Below are 17,864 nucleotides of genomic sequence, written 5' to 3' on the forward strand. Positions count from 1 at the left end.
TGGGAAAGGATGGTCAATTCCTTGCTCATGAGCAAAACAAAAATGAGAGAATTCAAACTTTAAATGGGAGGAAAGGCAAAGATTATCACCAAAGTCTGGATCATATCCCTTGGCCGTTTGTGGGATCTCCTTGTGGTGGTTGTGCTGGACTGAGTGTATCGGATCTCCCCCTGCCAGTGTCAAATCCTTTCTGCCTGTGTGGCATCTCCTTATGGCCTGGCATGGGAGTCTTCCTGTGCTGGAATCTGGGGGATAACACATTACTGGTTATGAGATCTCACTGTACAGAATGTGTGCTCTCTTTGAGCTCGGTGCAGGATGTACCAGTGCTGCTTCTGGGATCTAGCTGCGTCAGGCTGTGTGATTTTTCTGTGCCAAGTGCAAACTCTTTCTGCCTCTTGCGTGGGTCGTTGAGGTGCCTTGTTTCATGGGTTCTTGCAGTATTGAGCATGCATTATCATGGTAGCTTATGGAATGGGCCCTTGCTGTACTGGGATGGGGATGTCTAAGTGCAAGTCATAGAGTCACACAGCATGGAAACAGACCCTTCGGTTCAAATCGTTCACACCAACCAGACATCCTCATCTGACCTAGTCCCACTGCCATTATTTAGCCCATATCTTTCTAAACCATTCCTAGATGCCTTTTTAAAAGTTATAATTGTACCAGGCTGCACCAGCTCATGCCATTCACAGTTACATGAAAAAGTATCAGCTCCTTTTTAAATTTTTCCCTTCTCACCTGAAATCTATGCCCTCTAGTTTTGGATTTGCCCACACTAGGAAAAAATACCTTGGCTGTTCACCCCATGATTTCATAAACCTCTGGAAGATCAACCCTCAGCTTTCGACAGTCCAGGGAAAAAAGACCCAGCCTATTCAGCCTCTCCTGATAACTCAAACCCTCCAGTCCCGGCGACATCCTTGTCAATCTTTTCTGCACCCTCTCAAGTTTTAACAACATTCTTCCTTTTGAAGGGCGACCAGTATTTTAAAAGTGGCCTTGCTAATGTCCTCTCCAGCCACAGCATGGCGTCTCCACTCCGAAACTCAATGATCTGACTGGTGAAGGCAAGTGTGCCAAGTGCGTTCTTCACCAGTCTACCTCCAACTCCGCTTTCAAGGAACTATGCGCCCTTGGTCTCTTTGTTCAGCAACGCTCCCCAGGGTCTTACCATTACTGTGTTAGTCCTGCCCTGGTTTGCCTTACCAAATCGCAACACCTCACATTAAACTGTATTGGGCACCTCCGTCCATTGACTCATCTGCTCAAGGTCCCGTTGTCCTCTGAGCTAATCTTTTTCACTGTCCACTCCACCACTTTTTTTTTGGTGTCAACAGCAAACTAACTAACCATGTGTGATCCCGTTGTGCGGGTTCTGGGATCTTCCTCTGCCGGTGCGGTATCTCACGGGGCAGCATCTGGGATCTTGCTGTGCTTGGAGTGGAATCTTGCCGTGTGAGGCTGCGGGACCTTTATGTAACCTGCTGCCAGAGCTGCCTGATTTGTCGGTCATGCTGGGTGGCTTGTTGGATCTCCCTGTGCTGGGTTTTCGGGTCAAGCTCTGCGGGATGTGCGATCACCCTGTGCTGGGGCTGAGGGATTTCGACCTGCTGTCTGTGAGATTTCCCTGTTTTTGGCCGTGGGACCTCCTAGTGCCGGGCAGTGGGATCACACTGTGCCTCCCTGTACAAGGTTTAGGGATAATTACTAAACGTGGTGATCTTCATCGATTTGCCTGCAGCGGTTGCGGGATCCGTGCCGAACTGTGGGAACTCGCTCTGCAGGATGCAGCCTCTCGCCTCCTGGGGATCCTCCTGTGGGGATTCCCCGACGCCCGGACTGTGCAGGCCGGGTGTGGAATATTGCTGCGCTGATTGTGGGATTCCCGCTGTGCCGACCCCCCCCGTCAGCTTGCAGCACCGTGCAGCGATGCTGAGCGCGGGCTCTCTTTTTAATCTTGCCTGCTTGACCAGATTCTGGGATCTTGCCGTGCCTAGTGTGGGATCTTGCTGCGCCAGGTGTGGGGTCTTGCTGTGCAAGGTGCGGGATCTGGCTGTGCAAGGTGTGTGATCTTGCTGTGCCAGGTGTGGGGTCTTGCTGCGCCAGGTGTGGGGTCTTGCTGTGCCAGATGCGGGATCTTACTGTGCAAGTGCGGGATCTTGCTGTGCCAGGTGTGGGATCTTCCTGTGCCAGGTGTGGGATCTTGCTGTGTCAGGTGTGGGATCTTGCTGTTCCAAATGAGGTATCTTGCTGCGCGAGGTGCGGGATCTTGCTGTGCGAGGTGCTGGATCTTGCTGTACGAGGTGCAGGATCTTGCTGTGCCAGGTGCGGGATCATGTCGTGCCAGGTGTGGGATCTTGCTGCGCCAGGTGCGGGATCTTGCTGTGCCAGGTGCGGGATCATGTCGTGCCATTAGTGGGATCTTGCTGTACCAGGTGCAGGATCTTGCTGTGCCCGGTGTAGGATCTTACTGTACCAGGTTTGGGATCTTGCTTTGCCAGGTGTGTGATCTTGCTGTACAAGGTGCGGGATCTTGCTGTGCCATGTGAGGGATCTTGCCGTGCCAGGTGCGGGGTATTGCTGTGCCAGGTGCGGGGTCTTGCTGTGCCAGTTGTGGGATCTTGCTGTGCCAGGTGCGGGATCTTGCCGTGCCAGGTGAGGGATCTTGCCGTGCCAGGTGCGGGATCTTGCCGTGCCAGGTGCGGGATCTTGCTGTGCCAGGTGTGGGATCTTGCTGTGTAAGGTGTGATCTTGTTGCGCCAGGTGTGGGATCTTGCTGTGCCAGGTGTGGGATCTTGCTGTGCATGATGCAGGGTCTTGCTGAGCCAGGTGTGGGATCTTGCTGTGCATGATGCAGGGTCTTGCTGAGCCAGGTGTGGGATCTTGCTGTGCCATGTCGGATCTTGCTGTGCCAGCTGTGGGATCTTGCTGTGCATGATGCGGGGTCTTGCTGTGCCAGCTGTGGGATCTTGCTGTGCATGATGCGGGGTCTTGCTGAGCCAGGTATATTCCCCCCCCCGTTTGTGTGATCACTTCTCGCCGTTAGGGGGAGCGCGCGTGACGCGGAAGTGGAGAGGAGCTTCCGGACAGAGCAGGGCCTGCACGCGCGTCGGAGGGTTGCCTGAGCGCGGGGGCGGGGCCTGAGCACGGGGGCGGGGCCCGAGTGCGGGGGCGGTGCGTGAGCACGGGGGCGGTGCGTGAGCACGGGGGCGGGGCCTGAACGCGGGGGGGGAGGGGCCTGCACGCGGGGGCGGTGCGTGAGCGGTGCGTGAGCACGGGGGCGGGGTCTGAACGCGGGGGGGCGTGGTCTGAACGCCGGGGGCGGCGCCCGAATGCCGGGGAGTGGGCGGACACCCGGAGTGGTAAAGGGTGACACAAGCGGAAACTGGGGCCTAATCGGCCCGGGGGGAGTGGAGAAGGCCAAGGTCCGTCCTGAGAGTGAGTGAGCAAGCGCGAAGTCCCGCAGCGACCTGAGGCCGGGGCCTAGCCTGAGCCCCGCTCCGGCTCCCGCTGCCATGGTTCTCCTGACGATGATCGCCCGGGTGGCGGACGGCCTCCCACTCGCCGCCTCCATGCAGGAGGATGAACAGGTGAGGGAGAGAGAGGGAGGGGGCCACAGACAGACATCTTCAACAGGCAGGCAGCTGGGTAATCTTATCAGAATAACTTCCTCCTGATCACCAGCCTGTGAGTAATGCCCGTCCAAATACTGCCCTCAATAAGACTCTCCAGATAATACCCTGGTGAGTAAAGTCCCTCCAAATACTGCCTTAAATAAGACCTTTCCGATAATGCTTCTGTGGGTAACACCTCTCCAAATGTTGCCTGAGCTACTACCCTTCAGATAATGCCCCCTCCCCAGTACTGCCTGAGATAATAACCATGTGAGCAATGCTGCCCTAAATAAGACCCTCCAGATTATGTCTGTGAGTAAAGCCTGTCCAAATACTGCCCTAAATATGACCCTCCAGACAATGCCCCTGCAAGTATTGCCTGAGATAACACCCTTCAGATAATGCTCTTCCAAATACTGCCTGAGATGATAACCATGTGAGTAATGCCCCTCCAAATACTGCCCTAAATAAGACCCTTCAGATAATGTTCCTCCAAACACTGCCTGAATTAACATCCTTCAAATAATATCCCTCCAAACCACATCCTTCCAAATACTACCCAGCTGACTAAAGGCCACAACCCTATGTTATTTTGGTCCCTCCATTATTGGAAGAATGTGACTGTACTAGAGAGAGTGCAGAGATTTACCAGGATATTGCCTGGGCTGGAGAGAGTCTGAACTATGAGAAGGGATCGGATTAGCTGGGGATATTTTCCTTGCAGCAGCGAAGGTTCAGAGGAGAGTTGAAGATAATTTATTCACTGAGGAAACTGGGAGTCTGGAATTCACTGCCTGAAAGGGTGGTTGGGGCAGAAATACAATATTGAGCAGTATTTAGGTATTCTCTTATGTTGCCACAGCCTCCAGACCTTGGGCTAAAAGACAACAAATTAAGTTAGGTTTTACGTACTTAAAACAGACACAATGAACGGAAAGGATTCCTTCTGTTCTGCAAGCCTCTGAATTTGACCAAATATTGTCCAGCCAAATGCCACTTCTCTGAATATTGCCTTACCAGTGCTACCTATCCCAAAAATGCAGACTGAGTTGGAGAGAAATATAAATATGTATATGTTATCAATATGAAATCAGAGTAAAATTTATGTAGTTGTTACATTTAACACTCCTGATCTTCATTCCATTCCCTAGTGTTCCATTTTTACTCTCACTTTGCCCTTGCCCTGAGGATATCCCCCAGCCCTCATCTCTGCATTTCTTCCTTGTTCTCTCATTCCACCTTACTCATCTCTACCCTTTGACTTTCACCTCTTCCATTTCATGCCATCTTCATTCCATCCCCTTTTACTTCACTCCCTCAGCTCCAACCTTTGCTCCTCCATCCTCTCTTGGGACAGACTATGATAAAAGGTTCAATCTCAGAATGAAGGGGTTCCTTTAAGACTGAGATGAGGAGAAATTTCTTCCCTCAGAGGGTTGAGTGTCTTTGGAACTCGTTGCTAAAGAGACCCACAAGGATCCAAGTCCTTGTGTACATTTAAGGCTGAGATAGATAGATTCTTGATCAGTAGGGGAATCAAGGGTAGGTAAGTGGATGTGAGGATTATTGGATCAGCCGTGATCCTATTGAATGGTGGAATAGGGTGAAGAAGCTGAAAAATTGCCTCCAGTTCCCCTCAGAATCAGAAATTGCTGGAGAAACTCAGCAGGTCTGACAGCATCTGTGGATGCAAACACATTAGATTACTTACAGTGTGGAAACAAGCCCTTCGGACAAACAAGTCCACACCGACCCTCCGAAGAGCAACTTATCCAGACGCATTCCCCTACATTTACCCCTTTACCTAACACTACGGGCAATTTAGCATAGCCAATTCACCTAACCTGCACATTTTTTGGACTGTGGGAGGAAACAGGAGCACCCGCAGACACTGGAAGAATGTGCAAACTCCACACAGAGTCACCTGAGACAGAGTTAATGTTGAGGCCAGTCTTCAGAACTGATAGCAGCTAAGAAAAAGTGGTATTTATGTTTTTGACGGAAGGGTGGGGGGTAAGGAGTGAGCAGTTAAGTGGAGAGGAAGCACAGAGAGAAAAATAATGTTCGGCAAGGCAAAGGGATTGCAATAATCAGCCAGATAAGTGGTATGAGTGAGTGAAATTGATTTGGCTGTGCTGGAAGCAACCCATGTCATGGCAGTATCTGGGATGTGGGGGTGATTAAAGGACAGGGAAGGAGGTATTCATGCTGTAACATTATTAAACTTGATTCCTGAAGACCACGGTGTCTCCAAGCGGAAAATGGAATGTTGTTCCTCCAGCTGACTTGAACATTGCAGTGGAGACTGATGTTGGCTAGAGAACACAGTTGATGTGGCAGGCAACAGGAAGCTTGGAGTCATTTTTATGGTCAGAGATTGGTCACAACCTGGAGCAGCCTGCGTTTTGTCTCCCAGTAATCAGTAGAGTCATAGAGATGTACAGCATGGCAACAGACCCTTCGGTTCAACCCGTCCATGCCAAAAGATGTTGTGAAGCTTGAAAGGGTTCAGAAAAGATTTACAAGGATGTTGCCAGGGTTTGAGGATTTGAACAATAGGGAGAGGCTGAACAGGCTGGGGCTGTTTTCTCTGGAGCGTCGGAGGCTGAGGGGTGACCTTATAGAGGTTTACTAAATTATGAGGGGCGAGCAGTGAATACAGTAGGCTAGATTGAGTGAAATACTGTTTCATCTGGAAGGTGTGACGGGGGCCTTCAGTAGTGAGGAGGGAGGAGGCAAGTGGTGCACTTCCTGTGATTGCATAGGAAGGTGCCATGGGTGGTGTTGGGAGTGAAGGAAGAGTGGGCCAGAATGTACGGGAGGGCACAGCTTCTGTGGAATGGTGGTAGCGACCTGCTGGAGGTAATAGAAATGGCGGTTTATGACTCTTTGGATACAGGTACTAGCAGAGTGGAAAGTCAAGGCCAAGGGGCCCGAGCATTGTTGGGGATGGAGGAGCAGAACTGGGGGAAATGGATCGGACATGGATAAGAGCCCTGTCTGAGTCTCCTGTTCCTATGTTTTATGGTCTGGTGGTCTCCCCTCTTGTCTTCCCCTCTCTTCCACCTCACTTCATTCTTCATTTGCTACAATGACAATATTAACGACTAGTACTTTACTCTTCTGTCCTGTCACACTTCTCTGTCCATTCATTGCCCAGAATTGTCTTGCTCACATATTCCATTGTGTAAAGGTATGGATAATCTCAAAGGTTGGGTTAAGGTGATGCTCCAAAGAAGCTGAAATTAGCCACTCTTCAAATTGCATGTTCTGTCTTCAGTCGTTGCTCAGTATGTGATTTCACTTTTCAGTCTGGACGTGACCTGCAGCATTACCAAAGCCAGGCCAAACAATTGTTCCGCAAGCTGAATGAGCAGTCTCCCACACGCTGCACACTGCAAGCTGGATCCATGACCTTTCAGTAAGTGTTACCCTTCCATGCTGTTAGAATCATAGAATCATAGACTCCCGACAGTGTGGAAACAGTCATTGAGCCCAAGAAGTCCACACAGACCCTCCAAAGAATAACCCACCCAGACCCATTTCATTACCCTATTACTCTACATTACTGATACACTTAACCTACACAACCCTGAACACTATGGGCAATTTAGCACGGCCAACTCAACTAACCTGCACATCATCTTTGGACTATGGGAGGAAATCGGAGCATCCGGAGGAAACCCACGCAGACACAGGGAGAGTGAGTGAACGCCACACAGTCGCCCAAGGCTGGTATCGAACCCGTGTTCCTGGTGCTGTGAGGCAGCAGTGCTAGGTTGGTATCTGAACCTCAAATGGATATTACCTTCTCACTCTCTATTTTGAATTCAACCATACTGCAATCGCTCCTTCCGAGAGGACCCCTAGCTATGAGATCATCAATTATTCCTGTCTCATTACACCGGATCCAATCTAGGATACCTTGTTCCCTCGTAGGTTGCATTATATACTGTTTGAGGAAGTTATCACAGATACGTTCTATGAACTCCTCCTCTAGGCTACCTTGACTGACTTGTTTTGACCAATCAATCCCCCATGATAATTGCTGTACTCTTTCTCCATGCATAAGTTATTTCTTTATTATTTGGTGGCCTGTAGACTACACTTATCAGTGACTTCTTCCCCTTACCAATTCTAATTTCCATCCAACCTTTTTCTCCAAAAAAACTATCATCTTTCACTCTCTTCCAGTGAATAAATACTAATTGAGATACAGGCAATGTCCAGCAGTGAATAAATCATTCCCAATACACAAGTAGATTTTTGCAGTGAATAATACACCCCAATTACAGCAGTGATTGTGAATAATTTTTCTGTACTCAGTAAATGATCATTTGTAAATGATTAGTGGTGCACAACAGCCTGACGTTGTATAAATAGTTGATGTATAGGCAGAGTTTGATGCTATAAATAATCACTGGTGTACAACAAAGTCTGACATTGTATAAATACGACTTCCCGATATACAGGCAGTGTCTGGCAGTCAGTAAATAACCCTACTAGATAGGCAGAGTCTGGCAGCGTGTATGTGTTTCCTGATATACTAGTGATGTGTGACTACACCCAATAGACAGTCAGTGGGAAAAAATACCCAACAATATACAGACTATGTCTGGCAGTGAACAAACAGGCAGTGTCTTCCACTGATTAAGTATGTCCCAATATAAAGGCAGTGTCTGGCAGTGAATAATTGATCTATACTGAATAGATTGTAAATGATCACTGATGTACACCGAGTCTCTCACTATATATGATGAATGGTGTATAGTAGAGCCTGACACTATATAAATTACCACAGAGTCTGACACTGTATGAATAATTACTGCTGAGCCTGACTGCAAATACTTTCAGAGGTACAGCAGAGCCATGGTGTAAATAAGCAATCACTGTTGCACAAGCAGAGTTTGACACACAATGCGAAGACTGTATATCAAAACTGACAACATTAGAGCAAAATCTTTCGATTTAGATTTTTGACATATGCCAGCTCAGACCTTCAGAGTGTTGAAAGTCTGTCATACCAGTGAGGATTGCTGAGGACAGATTTGCAAGAAATTCAGGCAATGCCATGAACTAGTCCAGTTTGCCGAAGCTGCTTCGATCAGATCTGCTGTGTCACTTTGCAGGAAACATGGCAGAAGTTCTGTTTTCGTATGTAAATAAGGATCTCACAGCACTTGGCTGAATTGTTGAAGTGGGAACAGCTGCAAGAAGTTGCCGGATGCCAGGAGAGGGAAGGTCAGGATGGCAGCTTAAAAAATGATTCTGGGACTTGACTGGTTTTCAGGTGACCAGTTTGGGACACTGTTCCTGTATCACAATCAACCATGTGGTGAGTAGTGAGGAGCAGAGCTGTGGATTGCAGAAAATTGTTGATGGAATGATTAGGTAAGCAGAAAAGTGACAAATAGAGTTCAATCTGGAGAAACCTGAGAGCGCACAGCATGGCTGATAAATAAGGTAAAAATAGTTCACAATAATTGGTGGAACATTGAGAAGTAAGGGGATCTTGAAGTATATGCCCACAGACCTCTGAAGCTGGCTGGTAAAGAAAGCAGGAGAAAGTGAGGACTGCAGATGCTGGAGATTAGAGCTGAAAATGTGTTGCTGGAAAAGCGCAGCAGGTCAGGCAGCATCCAAGGAGCAGGAGAATCGACGTTTCTTCCTGAAGAGGGGCTCATGCCTGAAACGTCGAATCTCCTGCTCCTTGGATGCTGCCTGACCTGATAAAGAAAGCATTCAGGGTGATTACCTTTCGTAGCCAAGAGCTGTGCTGGAATTGTCTAAAACACCAATTAGAGGCAAGCAACAGTCTAGTGCACGGTATGCAGTCTAGTGAGCAGAATAGCTCAGCGAGAGAACTTTGTGCAACCCTGGTCATCATATTAAAGGAAGAATGTAATCACATTGTCAGTTTTAAGGTTCAGGAATCACAAACCCAAAAAGCTGGGTGAGAATGCATTAGTGACAAACAAATTTAAGTCTAATAAAAAGCAACAATTTAGACATGAAATTGAATAGGCAGATAAGATGTACAACTCCTCATGGGTAAAATCATTTTCTTGGCTCCGAATCGGACAAACTGATGGTGGGGGAATCTCATCTCCATGTGAGGGAGGAGTGGTTTCTTTTGTTTAATTTAGTCATGTTGAGTGAACCAAAGTGTTAAGTCTAGATCGTATTGAAGAACACTCGCCTGTTCTTGAGTTAACCAAGGTGTTTGCCAGTGAAGTCCAACTCCTGTCTGGAGTGATTTTTGTTCCCTGACAGATATCTTTGTAGCATCCTTAAACACAGATGAGGTGCCGGAGGACTGGAGGGTTGCTCATGTTGTCCCCCTGTACAAGAAGGGTAGTAGGGATATTCCGGACCAGTGAGCCTGACATCAGTGGTGGGAAAAATGCTGGAGAAGGTACTGAGGGATAAAATCTATTTATATTTAGAAAAGAGAATGGGCTTATCAGTGATAGGCAACATGGTTTTGTGCGGGGGAGATCGTGCCTTACCAACTTAATAGAATTCTTTTAGGAAGTGACCAAGTTGATAGATGAAGGAAGGGCTGTTGATGTCTTTTACATGGACTTTCGTAAGGGGTTTGATAAGGGTCCCCATGGTAAACTAACACAGAAAGTGAAGTCACATGGTGTGCAGGGTGTTCTGGCTAGGTGGATAAGGAACTGCTTGAGCAACAGGAGACAGAGAGTAGTAGTTGAAGGGAGTTTCTCGAAATGGAGAAAGGTGTTCCACAGGGATCAGTGCTGGAGACACTGTTGTTTGTAATATACATAAATGATCTGGAAGAGGGCACTGTTGGTATGATCAGCAAATTTGCAGATGTCACAAAGATTGGTGGAATAGCTTTGAATCCTTCCTCGCTGATCTGTAACTCTCCATCGCCTCATCTGAACATGGTGTGCAGGATGTTCTAGCTAGGTAGATAAAGAACAGGTTGAGCAACAGGAGACAGAGAGTAATAGTTGAAGGAATTTTCTCGAAATGGATAAAGGTAATGAGTGGTGTTCCACAGGGATCAGTGCTGGGGTTGCTGTCGTTTGTGATATACATAAATGATTTGGAAGAGGGCAATGTTGGTATGATCAGCAAGTTTGCAGATGACACGAAGATTGGTGGAGTAGCAGAAAGCATCGGGGCTGTCAAAGAAGTACAAGAGGATACAGATAGACTGGAGAGTTGGGCGGAGAAGTGGCAGGTGGAGTTCAATCCAGGCAAATGTGAGGTGATGAATGTTGGGAAGTATAATTCAAGAGCGAATTATACAGTAAACAGAAGAGCCTTGGGAAAAGTTGATGGGCAGAGAGATCTGGGAGTTCAGGTCCATTGTACCCTGAAGGTTGCTGCACTGGTGGATAGAGTGGTCAAGAAGGCATATGGTATGCTTGCCTTCCTCGGACGGGGTATTGAGTATAATAGCTGGCAGGTCCTGTTAAAATTGTGCAAGACATTGGTTGGGCCGCATTTAGAATACTGTACGGTTTTGGTCGCCACATCACCAAAAGGATGTGGACGCTTTGGAGAGGGTGCAGAGAAGGTTCATGAGGATGTTGCTTGATGTAGAAGGTGCTAGCTATGAAGAGAGCTTGAGTAGGTTAGGTTTGTTTTCATTAGAAAAAAGGAAATTGAGGGGGTACCTGATTGAGGTCTACAAAATCATGTAGGGTATGGACAGGGTAGATACAGATAAACTTTTTCCCAGGGTAAAGGTTTCAATAACGAGAGGTCATGCTTTCAAAGTGAGAGGTGAAAAGTTTAAGGGGGATACACACGGAAAGTACTTTACACAGAAGGTGGTCGGTGCCTGGAACGCGTTGCCAGCAGAGGTGGTAGAGGCAGGCACGGTAGGTTCATTTAAGATGCCTCTGGATAAATGCATGAGTAGGTGGGGAGCAGAGGGATACAGAAGCTTAGGAATTGGGCGACAGGTTTAGACAGTGGACTTGGATCGGCTCAGACTTAGAGGGCCGAAGGGCTTGTTCCTTGGCTGTAACTTTTCTTTGTTCTTTGTTCCCTCACGGTTTATGTACCATAATCCTGAGAGCCCATACCAGTCATTTACTCAGTTGTCCATTGGCAAGTGACAGATATTTAAGGTAATCTTTCATATTTCTGTTCGCCAATGAAACATCTCTAACTTGGAACTCTGGTTTGTGTGTGGGTCATGAGGTCATCTCCCTTCCCCTCCATAATATTGCAGTTTCTTGTTTCAGTGGCAGCGATATGTCCCTGGCAGAGATAATGGCCTTTGCTACTTCATGTTTGTCAGCCCAGTATGCTTGCTAATGAGAGAGAAAAGTGTGCTACTCTTAGAGTCATAGAGATGTACAGCATGGAAACAGACCCTTCGGTCCAACCCGTCCATGCCGACCAGATATCCCAACCCAATCTAGTCCCATCTGCCAGCACCCGGCCCATATCCCTCCAAACCCTTCCTATTCATATATCCGTCCAAATGCCTCTTAAATGTTGTAATTGTACCAGCCTCCACCACACCCTCTGACAGCTCATTCCATACACCTACCACCCTCTGCGTGAAAAAGTTGCCCCTTAGGTCTCTTTTATATCTTTCCCCTCTCACCCAGGTTTACCTCTGGACTTCCCGACCCTATCCATGCCCCTCATAATTTTGTAAACCTCTATAAGGTCACCCCTCAGCCTTAGCTCCAGGGAAAACAGCCCCAGTCTGTTCAGCCTCTCCCTATAGCTCAAATCCTCCAACCCTGGCAACATCCTTGTAAATCTTTTCTGAACCCTTTCAAGTTTCACAACATCTTTCTGATAGGAAGGAGACCAGAATTGCATGCAATATTCCAACAGTGGCCTAACCAATGTCCTATACAGCCGCAACATGACCTCCCAACTCCTGTACTCCATACTCTGACCAATAAAGGAAAGCATACCAAAGGGAAATCAATATTCAATCAGATTGTTTTATGATTTTTCTGAAGTGTTTACACACTGATTTCCTACAGCATGCGAGAGGCAAAGAAGAGATTAGTTTAGATTCCCTACAGTGTAGAAACAGGCCCTTCGGCCCAACAAGTTCCGCACCAACCCTCTGAAGAGCAACCCACCCAGAGACAATTTCCTCTAACTAATGCACCTAACACAATGGGCAATTTAGCATGGCCAGTTTGTCTAACCTGTGCATCTTTGGACTGTGGGAGGAAACCAGAGCAGCCAGAGGAAATCCACGCAGGCACATGGAGAATGTTTACAAACTCCACACAGACAGTCACCTGAGGCTGGAATTGAACCTGGGTCCCTGGCACTGTGAGGCAGCAGTGGTAACCACTGAGCCACTGTGCTACCCCAACTACAGTGCGGCCCCAACCATATTGACAGGAATAGAAAAGTTTATCATTGAGGAAATACTGAATGTGCCAAGACGGAAACAAGCTAATACAGCTGATGGAAATTTGAAATAAAAGCTGGAAATGCTAAAGATACTCAGCATGTGTCATGCCTTAATATTATTTATCTCTCCTTTTTTTATGTTTGGATAACCAGTGCTTGTGTTCACACCTGCTCCGGGCCCATCTTTTGTTGGCCCATCTTTTGTTTCTTCACTTTGTCATTGCCATACCCTTTGGCTATGCATTCCCAACTTGTTTTTTATCATGTAATGAATTCCATTTGTTATACTCTGATATGGATCATGAAACTAAACAGCACAGGAACAAGGCGTATGCCTTTGGGCCCAGCATGATGCTATTATTCATTAGCCTCATTTGCCTGCATGTGTTCCTCATCCCTCTATTCTCTGCCTGTCTATCTAAATGATCCTTTAAAGTTGCTGTACTACCACCCCTGCCAGCATGTTCCAGGAACCTCTGTGAAAGAAAAGGTGTCTTGCACAGCCCCTTTAAAATTCTCCCCTCTCCCTTTAACCAACACCCTCAGTTTTTGACATTTCCAGCTATCCACCCTATCCGTTTATGTACTTCTGTCAGGTCCCTCCTCAACCTCTAATGCTTTAGTGAAAATAATATAAATTTGTCCAACCCCTCCTTTATAGCTAAATGCTCCAATCCAGGCTATATCCTGGTCAACCTGTTTTGCATTCTCTCCAAAGCCTCCATGTCTTTCCTATTCTGTAGCAAATCGAACTGCACACGATACTCCAAATGTGGCCTAACAAAACTTTTTTACACCAATTTTCCTGTTTGTTCTTTGCTACATTGCCCCATTGGTCTGTTACATTACTAAACTTTCTGAATTCTTGTACAAGGTCAGCAACATGAAATGTTAACTCTGTCTCTTCATAGATGATGCCTGACCAATTGAGTTTCCAGCACATTTTGTTTTAAATTTTGGGTTTGCTAGGGGATTTCTTACAAACCGAAAACCTGAGGGGAGTTTCAATTGAAATGAAAGTAAGCAGTTATTTTCCTTACAAAGGCTTAGAATTAAAGTAACTGGTGGAAATATTTTGGTGAGAGTGGAAGAGACAATATTTGTTGAGAACTCCTGTCTGAAAGGCTGGTAGAAGCAGAATCATTGGTATTTAGTAAAAGCTTGAATACCCACATAAGTACAGTGACCTATAGGATGACTTGCAGGCAATTGGAAAGAGGAGTTAGGTTGAAATGTTGGCTCAGATACAATGGGCAGAGTAGTGTCTTGTGTTGTAAACTTCACTTATTCTCTTAGGTCATTCAAGGCCATGTGGTCTGTGATCGAACAGCTATAAACGCAAGTTGTGATTTCACTTTCTCCAGCTGTTCCTTTAGCAAATATCCCTGTTTTGCAGCTACGTCATAGAAAAAGGTGTTTGCTATCTGGTCTTATGTGAGGCAGCATACCCAAAGAAGTTGGCTTTTGGGTATCTGGAGGACTTGCAGGCGGAGTTTGATGAGCAACATGGGAAGAGAGTACCGACAGTCTCTCGTCCTTACTCTTTCATTGAATTTGGTAAGTGTACAATTCATGAATCTTATATTTGTTTTATTACACCATGAATAGCTCACACCCTTCGCATTTCAAGAGGTAGGAACTCAGTGAATCCCAGTCCCTCGGCTCAATTTAAAGTTCTTATTCTGAGTAGCAGTAAGAGAATAATTTTTATATCGGGCTAAAAAGGATGATTAACCATGAATATGCCACATGAAATCATTCAATAGTGACTCTGCTATCCAAACAGGTTTCAAGGAAAAATCGTTTTGATTTGCACGTAATCTACACATGATTAATATCCCAATGGAGGGAGGAAACAAACAAAACAATAGTCACCATTCACAGAGGCCAGTTAGCTGCTCATATCTGTATGTTTCTTAGCTGAGATAATCTCCTGCCTTTTACTTGTAGCCCTGTAACTTTATTTTTGTTTTCGGTAATGATGTAATTCCCTTTTGAAAGTTTTGTTTAAACCTGCCTCCACCACACTTTTGAACAGTGCGGTCCAGATACTAGCTACTCTGTGTGTGGAAATCTTTTCCCGAACATTGGTCAAACAACTTATGGCAATGTCCTGAAATCTAGTCTCTCTGATTCTCAATCCTTGCACCAATAGAGGCAGTTTCTCTCTACTCTATTGTGGTTCCTTATGATTTTCAATGCCTTGATCAAATCTCTGGGCTTCCTTTTCCAAGGAGAACTGTCTGATTAACTGAAACTTCTGATCTCTGAAAGTATTCTCATTAATCTTTTCTGAACTACCTTTTCTGCCTTCATGTCCTTGCTGAAGAGTTGTGTGCAGAACTGGTTGCAGTACTCCAGTTGAGGCCACACCAGTGTTTTATACTGGTTTTATGATAAAAACAATGTTTTTGTATTCCGTGCTCTGATTAATAAAGCTCAGGATAAGGTGTGCTTTATTAACCCTTTACATGATTGCATTGGCCCAGTTTGTCTGCTCCTATGACTCTTTTTTTTGAGTTGTCCCTATTGTTTGTGATATTCATAAATGATGTAGATGAGGATGTGGAGGTAATGTTAAGTTTGCATTTGACTCCTGGACTGTTTGCTCATTTGGCCAGAGGAGATTTAACCCTAATAAGTGTGAGGTGATGTGCTTTCAGAAAAGGACATGATGAGGGATTATTCAATGAATGGCAACACTGGGTATTTCAGAAAGATCTTGGGATGCTTGTCCATAGATCTCTTAAGATGGCAGGACACATTAATAGGGTGGTTAGGTCCCCTGTCCTGATGGATTACATCCTAGGATCCTAAAAGAAGGAACTGCAGAGAAAGTTGTAACTTTCCAAAACTCCTCGGATTTTGGAGGATTGGAAAACTGCCAATGTGACACCCCTACTCAAAAAAGGCTGCCAACAATCGGCAAATGAGCCTAGTGTTGGAAAAGTGTGCCAAACAAACAGACCTGCAGAATGTGTATGGGCTCATAGAATCCTAATTGTGTGCAGGCAGGCTATTTGGCCCATCAAGTCCACACCGACCCTTCAAAGAGCATCCCACCCAGACCCACGTTCCAACCCATAACCTTGCATTTCCTGTAGCTAACCCACCTAGCCTGTACATCCCTGGACACTATGAGCAATTTAGCATGGCCAATCCACCTAAACTGTGTATCTTTGGACTGTGGGAGCAAACCAGAGCAACTGGAGAGACCCCACGCAGACATGGGGAGAATGTGCCAACTCCATGTAGACAGTTGCTTAGGGTTCAATCAAACTCAGGTCCCTGGCACTGTAAGGCAGCAGTGCTAACCACGGTGGATAATTACATAGTTCCTTGAAACAGGAGTCACAGATAGACAGGTGGTGAAGAAGCCGTTTGGCATGCTTGCCTTCATTGGTCAGTGTGCTGAGTATAGACGTTGGGGTGTCGTGTTGTGGCTGGACAGGACATTTGGTTCGGCCACTTTTAGAGCACTACATTCAATTCTGGTCTCCCTGCTTTACGAAGCATGTTATTACACTTGAAAGGTTTGAGAAAACATTTAGTGTTTCTGGAATTGAAGAATTCGAACTGTCAGGAGAGTTTGAATAGGCTGGGGCAGATTTCCCTAGAGCTGCTGAGGCTGGGAGGTGACCTTTATAGGGGGCAGAGATAGGGTGAAAAGTCAAGATCTTTTTCCCAAGGTAGGGAAGTTCAAAACTAGAGAGTGTATGCTTAAGGTGAGAAGGGAAAGATTTAAAATGGACCTGAGTGGCAATGTTTTCACACAGAGGCTGGTGCATGTATGGAATAAGCTGCCAGAGGAGGTGATGGAGGTTGGTACAATTACGACTTTTAAAAGTTATCCAGATGGGTACACGAGTGGAAAAGGTTTAGAGGGATGTGGGCCAAATGCTAGCAAATGGGATGATATTAATTTAGGATATCTCCTCAGTGTGGATGAAGTGGACCGAACAGTCTGTTTAACTGTAACTCTGTTCTGATACTACTTATAGAACCAGTTAGAAATTCTAATTGGGCAGAGTTAGCATGGCTTTCTGAAAGGGAAGTCATGTCTGAATAACTTACTGGGGTTTTGCATAGGAATCAGTAATTAATTAGACTTCCAGGGTAAGGTGCCTCACCAAAGATTTAGTCATAAGATTCGCCCATGGTTTTGGGGGGAGTGTACTGGCATGAACAGAGAATTGGCTAATGGCCAGAAAACACCAAATGGGTATAAGGGATTCTTTTTCAGGTTAGCGACCTGTAACCAGTGGGGCTCCACAGGGATCAGTGCTGGGACTACAACCGTATTCATGGCTTGGAGGAAGGAACCGAATGTACTGTAGCCACAAAAAGTAGGTGGAAGGACGAGTTGCAAGAGGCATTCAAACAGATTACAGATAACTATTGATCAGTTAACCAAGTAATGGAAAAATGTTTTCAAAATGAGTATAAAATGTGAAGTTGTTCAATTTGGAAAGGAGAATGAGAGAACAGAATATTATTTAACTGGAGAAAATCTGCAGGGTGGGACTTGGACACAAAATAGCAGCTAATCAGGAGATTGGAGTGTATGAATCTTACTCAACTGTACAAGGTGCTGGTGAGAGCACATCCAAAGTACCGGGAGCAGCTTTGGTCTCCATATTGAAGAAAATATATAATTTCTTTGGAGGCGGTTCACTAGGATGATCCCAATGTAGAAGGATTGTCTTTTGAGCAACGGCAAAACTGGTCTATTCATAGGAGTTTTGCTGAATAAGAAGTGATCTCATTGAAGTATAGGATCTTTGAGGAGAACTGAAAAAGTAAGAGAAGCAAAAAGTTTTGATAGGATAAATGCTAAGAGGGTGTTTCCCTTCATTGGAGAATCTGACACTC

General features: G+C 46.1%; 1 protein-coding gene across 1 annotated transcript in view; it reads left to right on the plus strand.

The window, feature by feature from the left end:
- Nucleotides 1-3,384: 3,384 nt before the first annotated feature.
- The window catches only part of LOC122554083 (vesicle-trafficking protein SEC22b), a 30,117-nt gene continuing 15,637 nt past the window's right edge, over nt 3,385-17,864 (plus strand). The window contains exons 1-3 of the mRNA XM_087990940.1: nt 3,385-3,593; nt 6,929-7,038; nt 14,389-14,549. Coding sequence (XP_087847066.1) covers nt 3,519-3,593; nt 6,929-7,038; nt 14,389-14,549 — 346 coding nt within the window. The 5' untranslated portion in view covers nt 3,385-3,518. The remainder of the gene's footprint in view (nt 3,594-6,928; nt 7,039-14,388; nt 14,550-17,864) is intronic.

This window comes from Chiloscyllium plagiosum, unplaced genomic scaffold (genome assembly GCF_037043375.1).
Source record: "Chiloscyllium plagiosum isolate Xiang-an unplaced genomic scaffold, Cpla_swu_hap1 HiC_scaffold_9, whole genome shotgun sequence".
Classification (NCBI taxonomy): Eukaryota; Metazoa; Chordata; class Chondrichthyes; order Orectolobiformes; family Hemiscylliidae; genus Chiloscyllium; species Chiloscyllium plagiosum.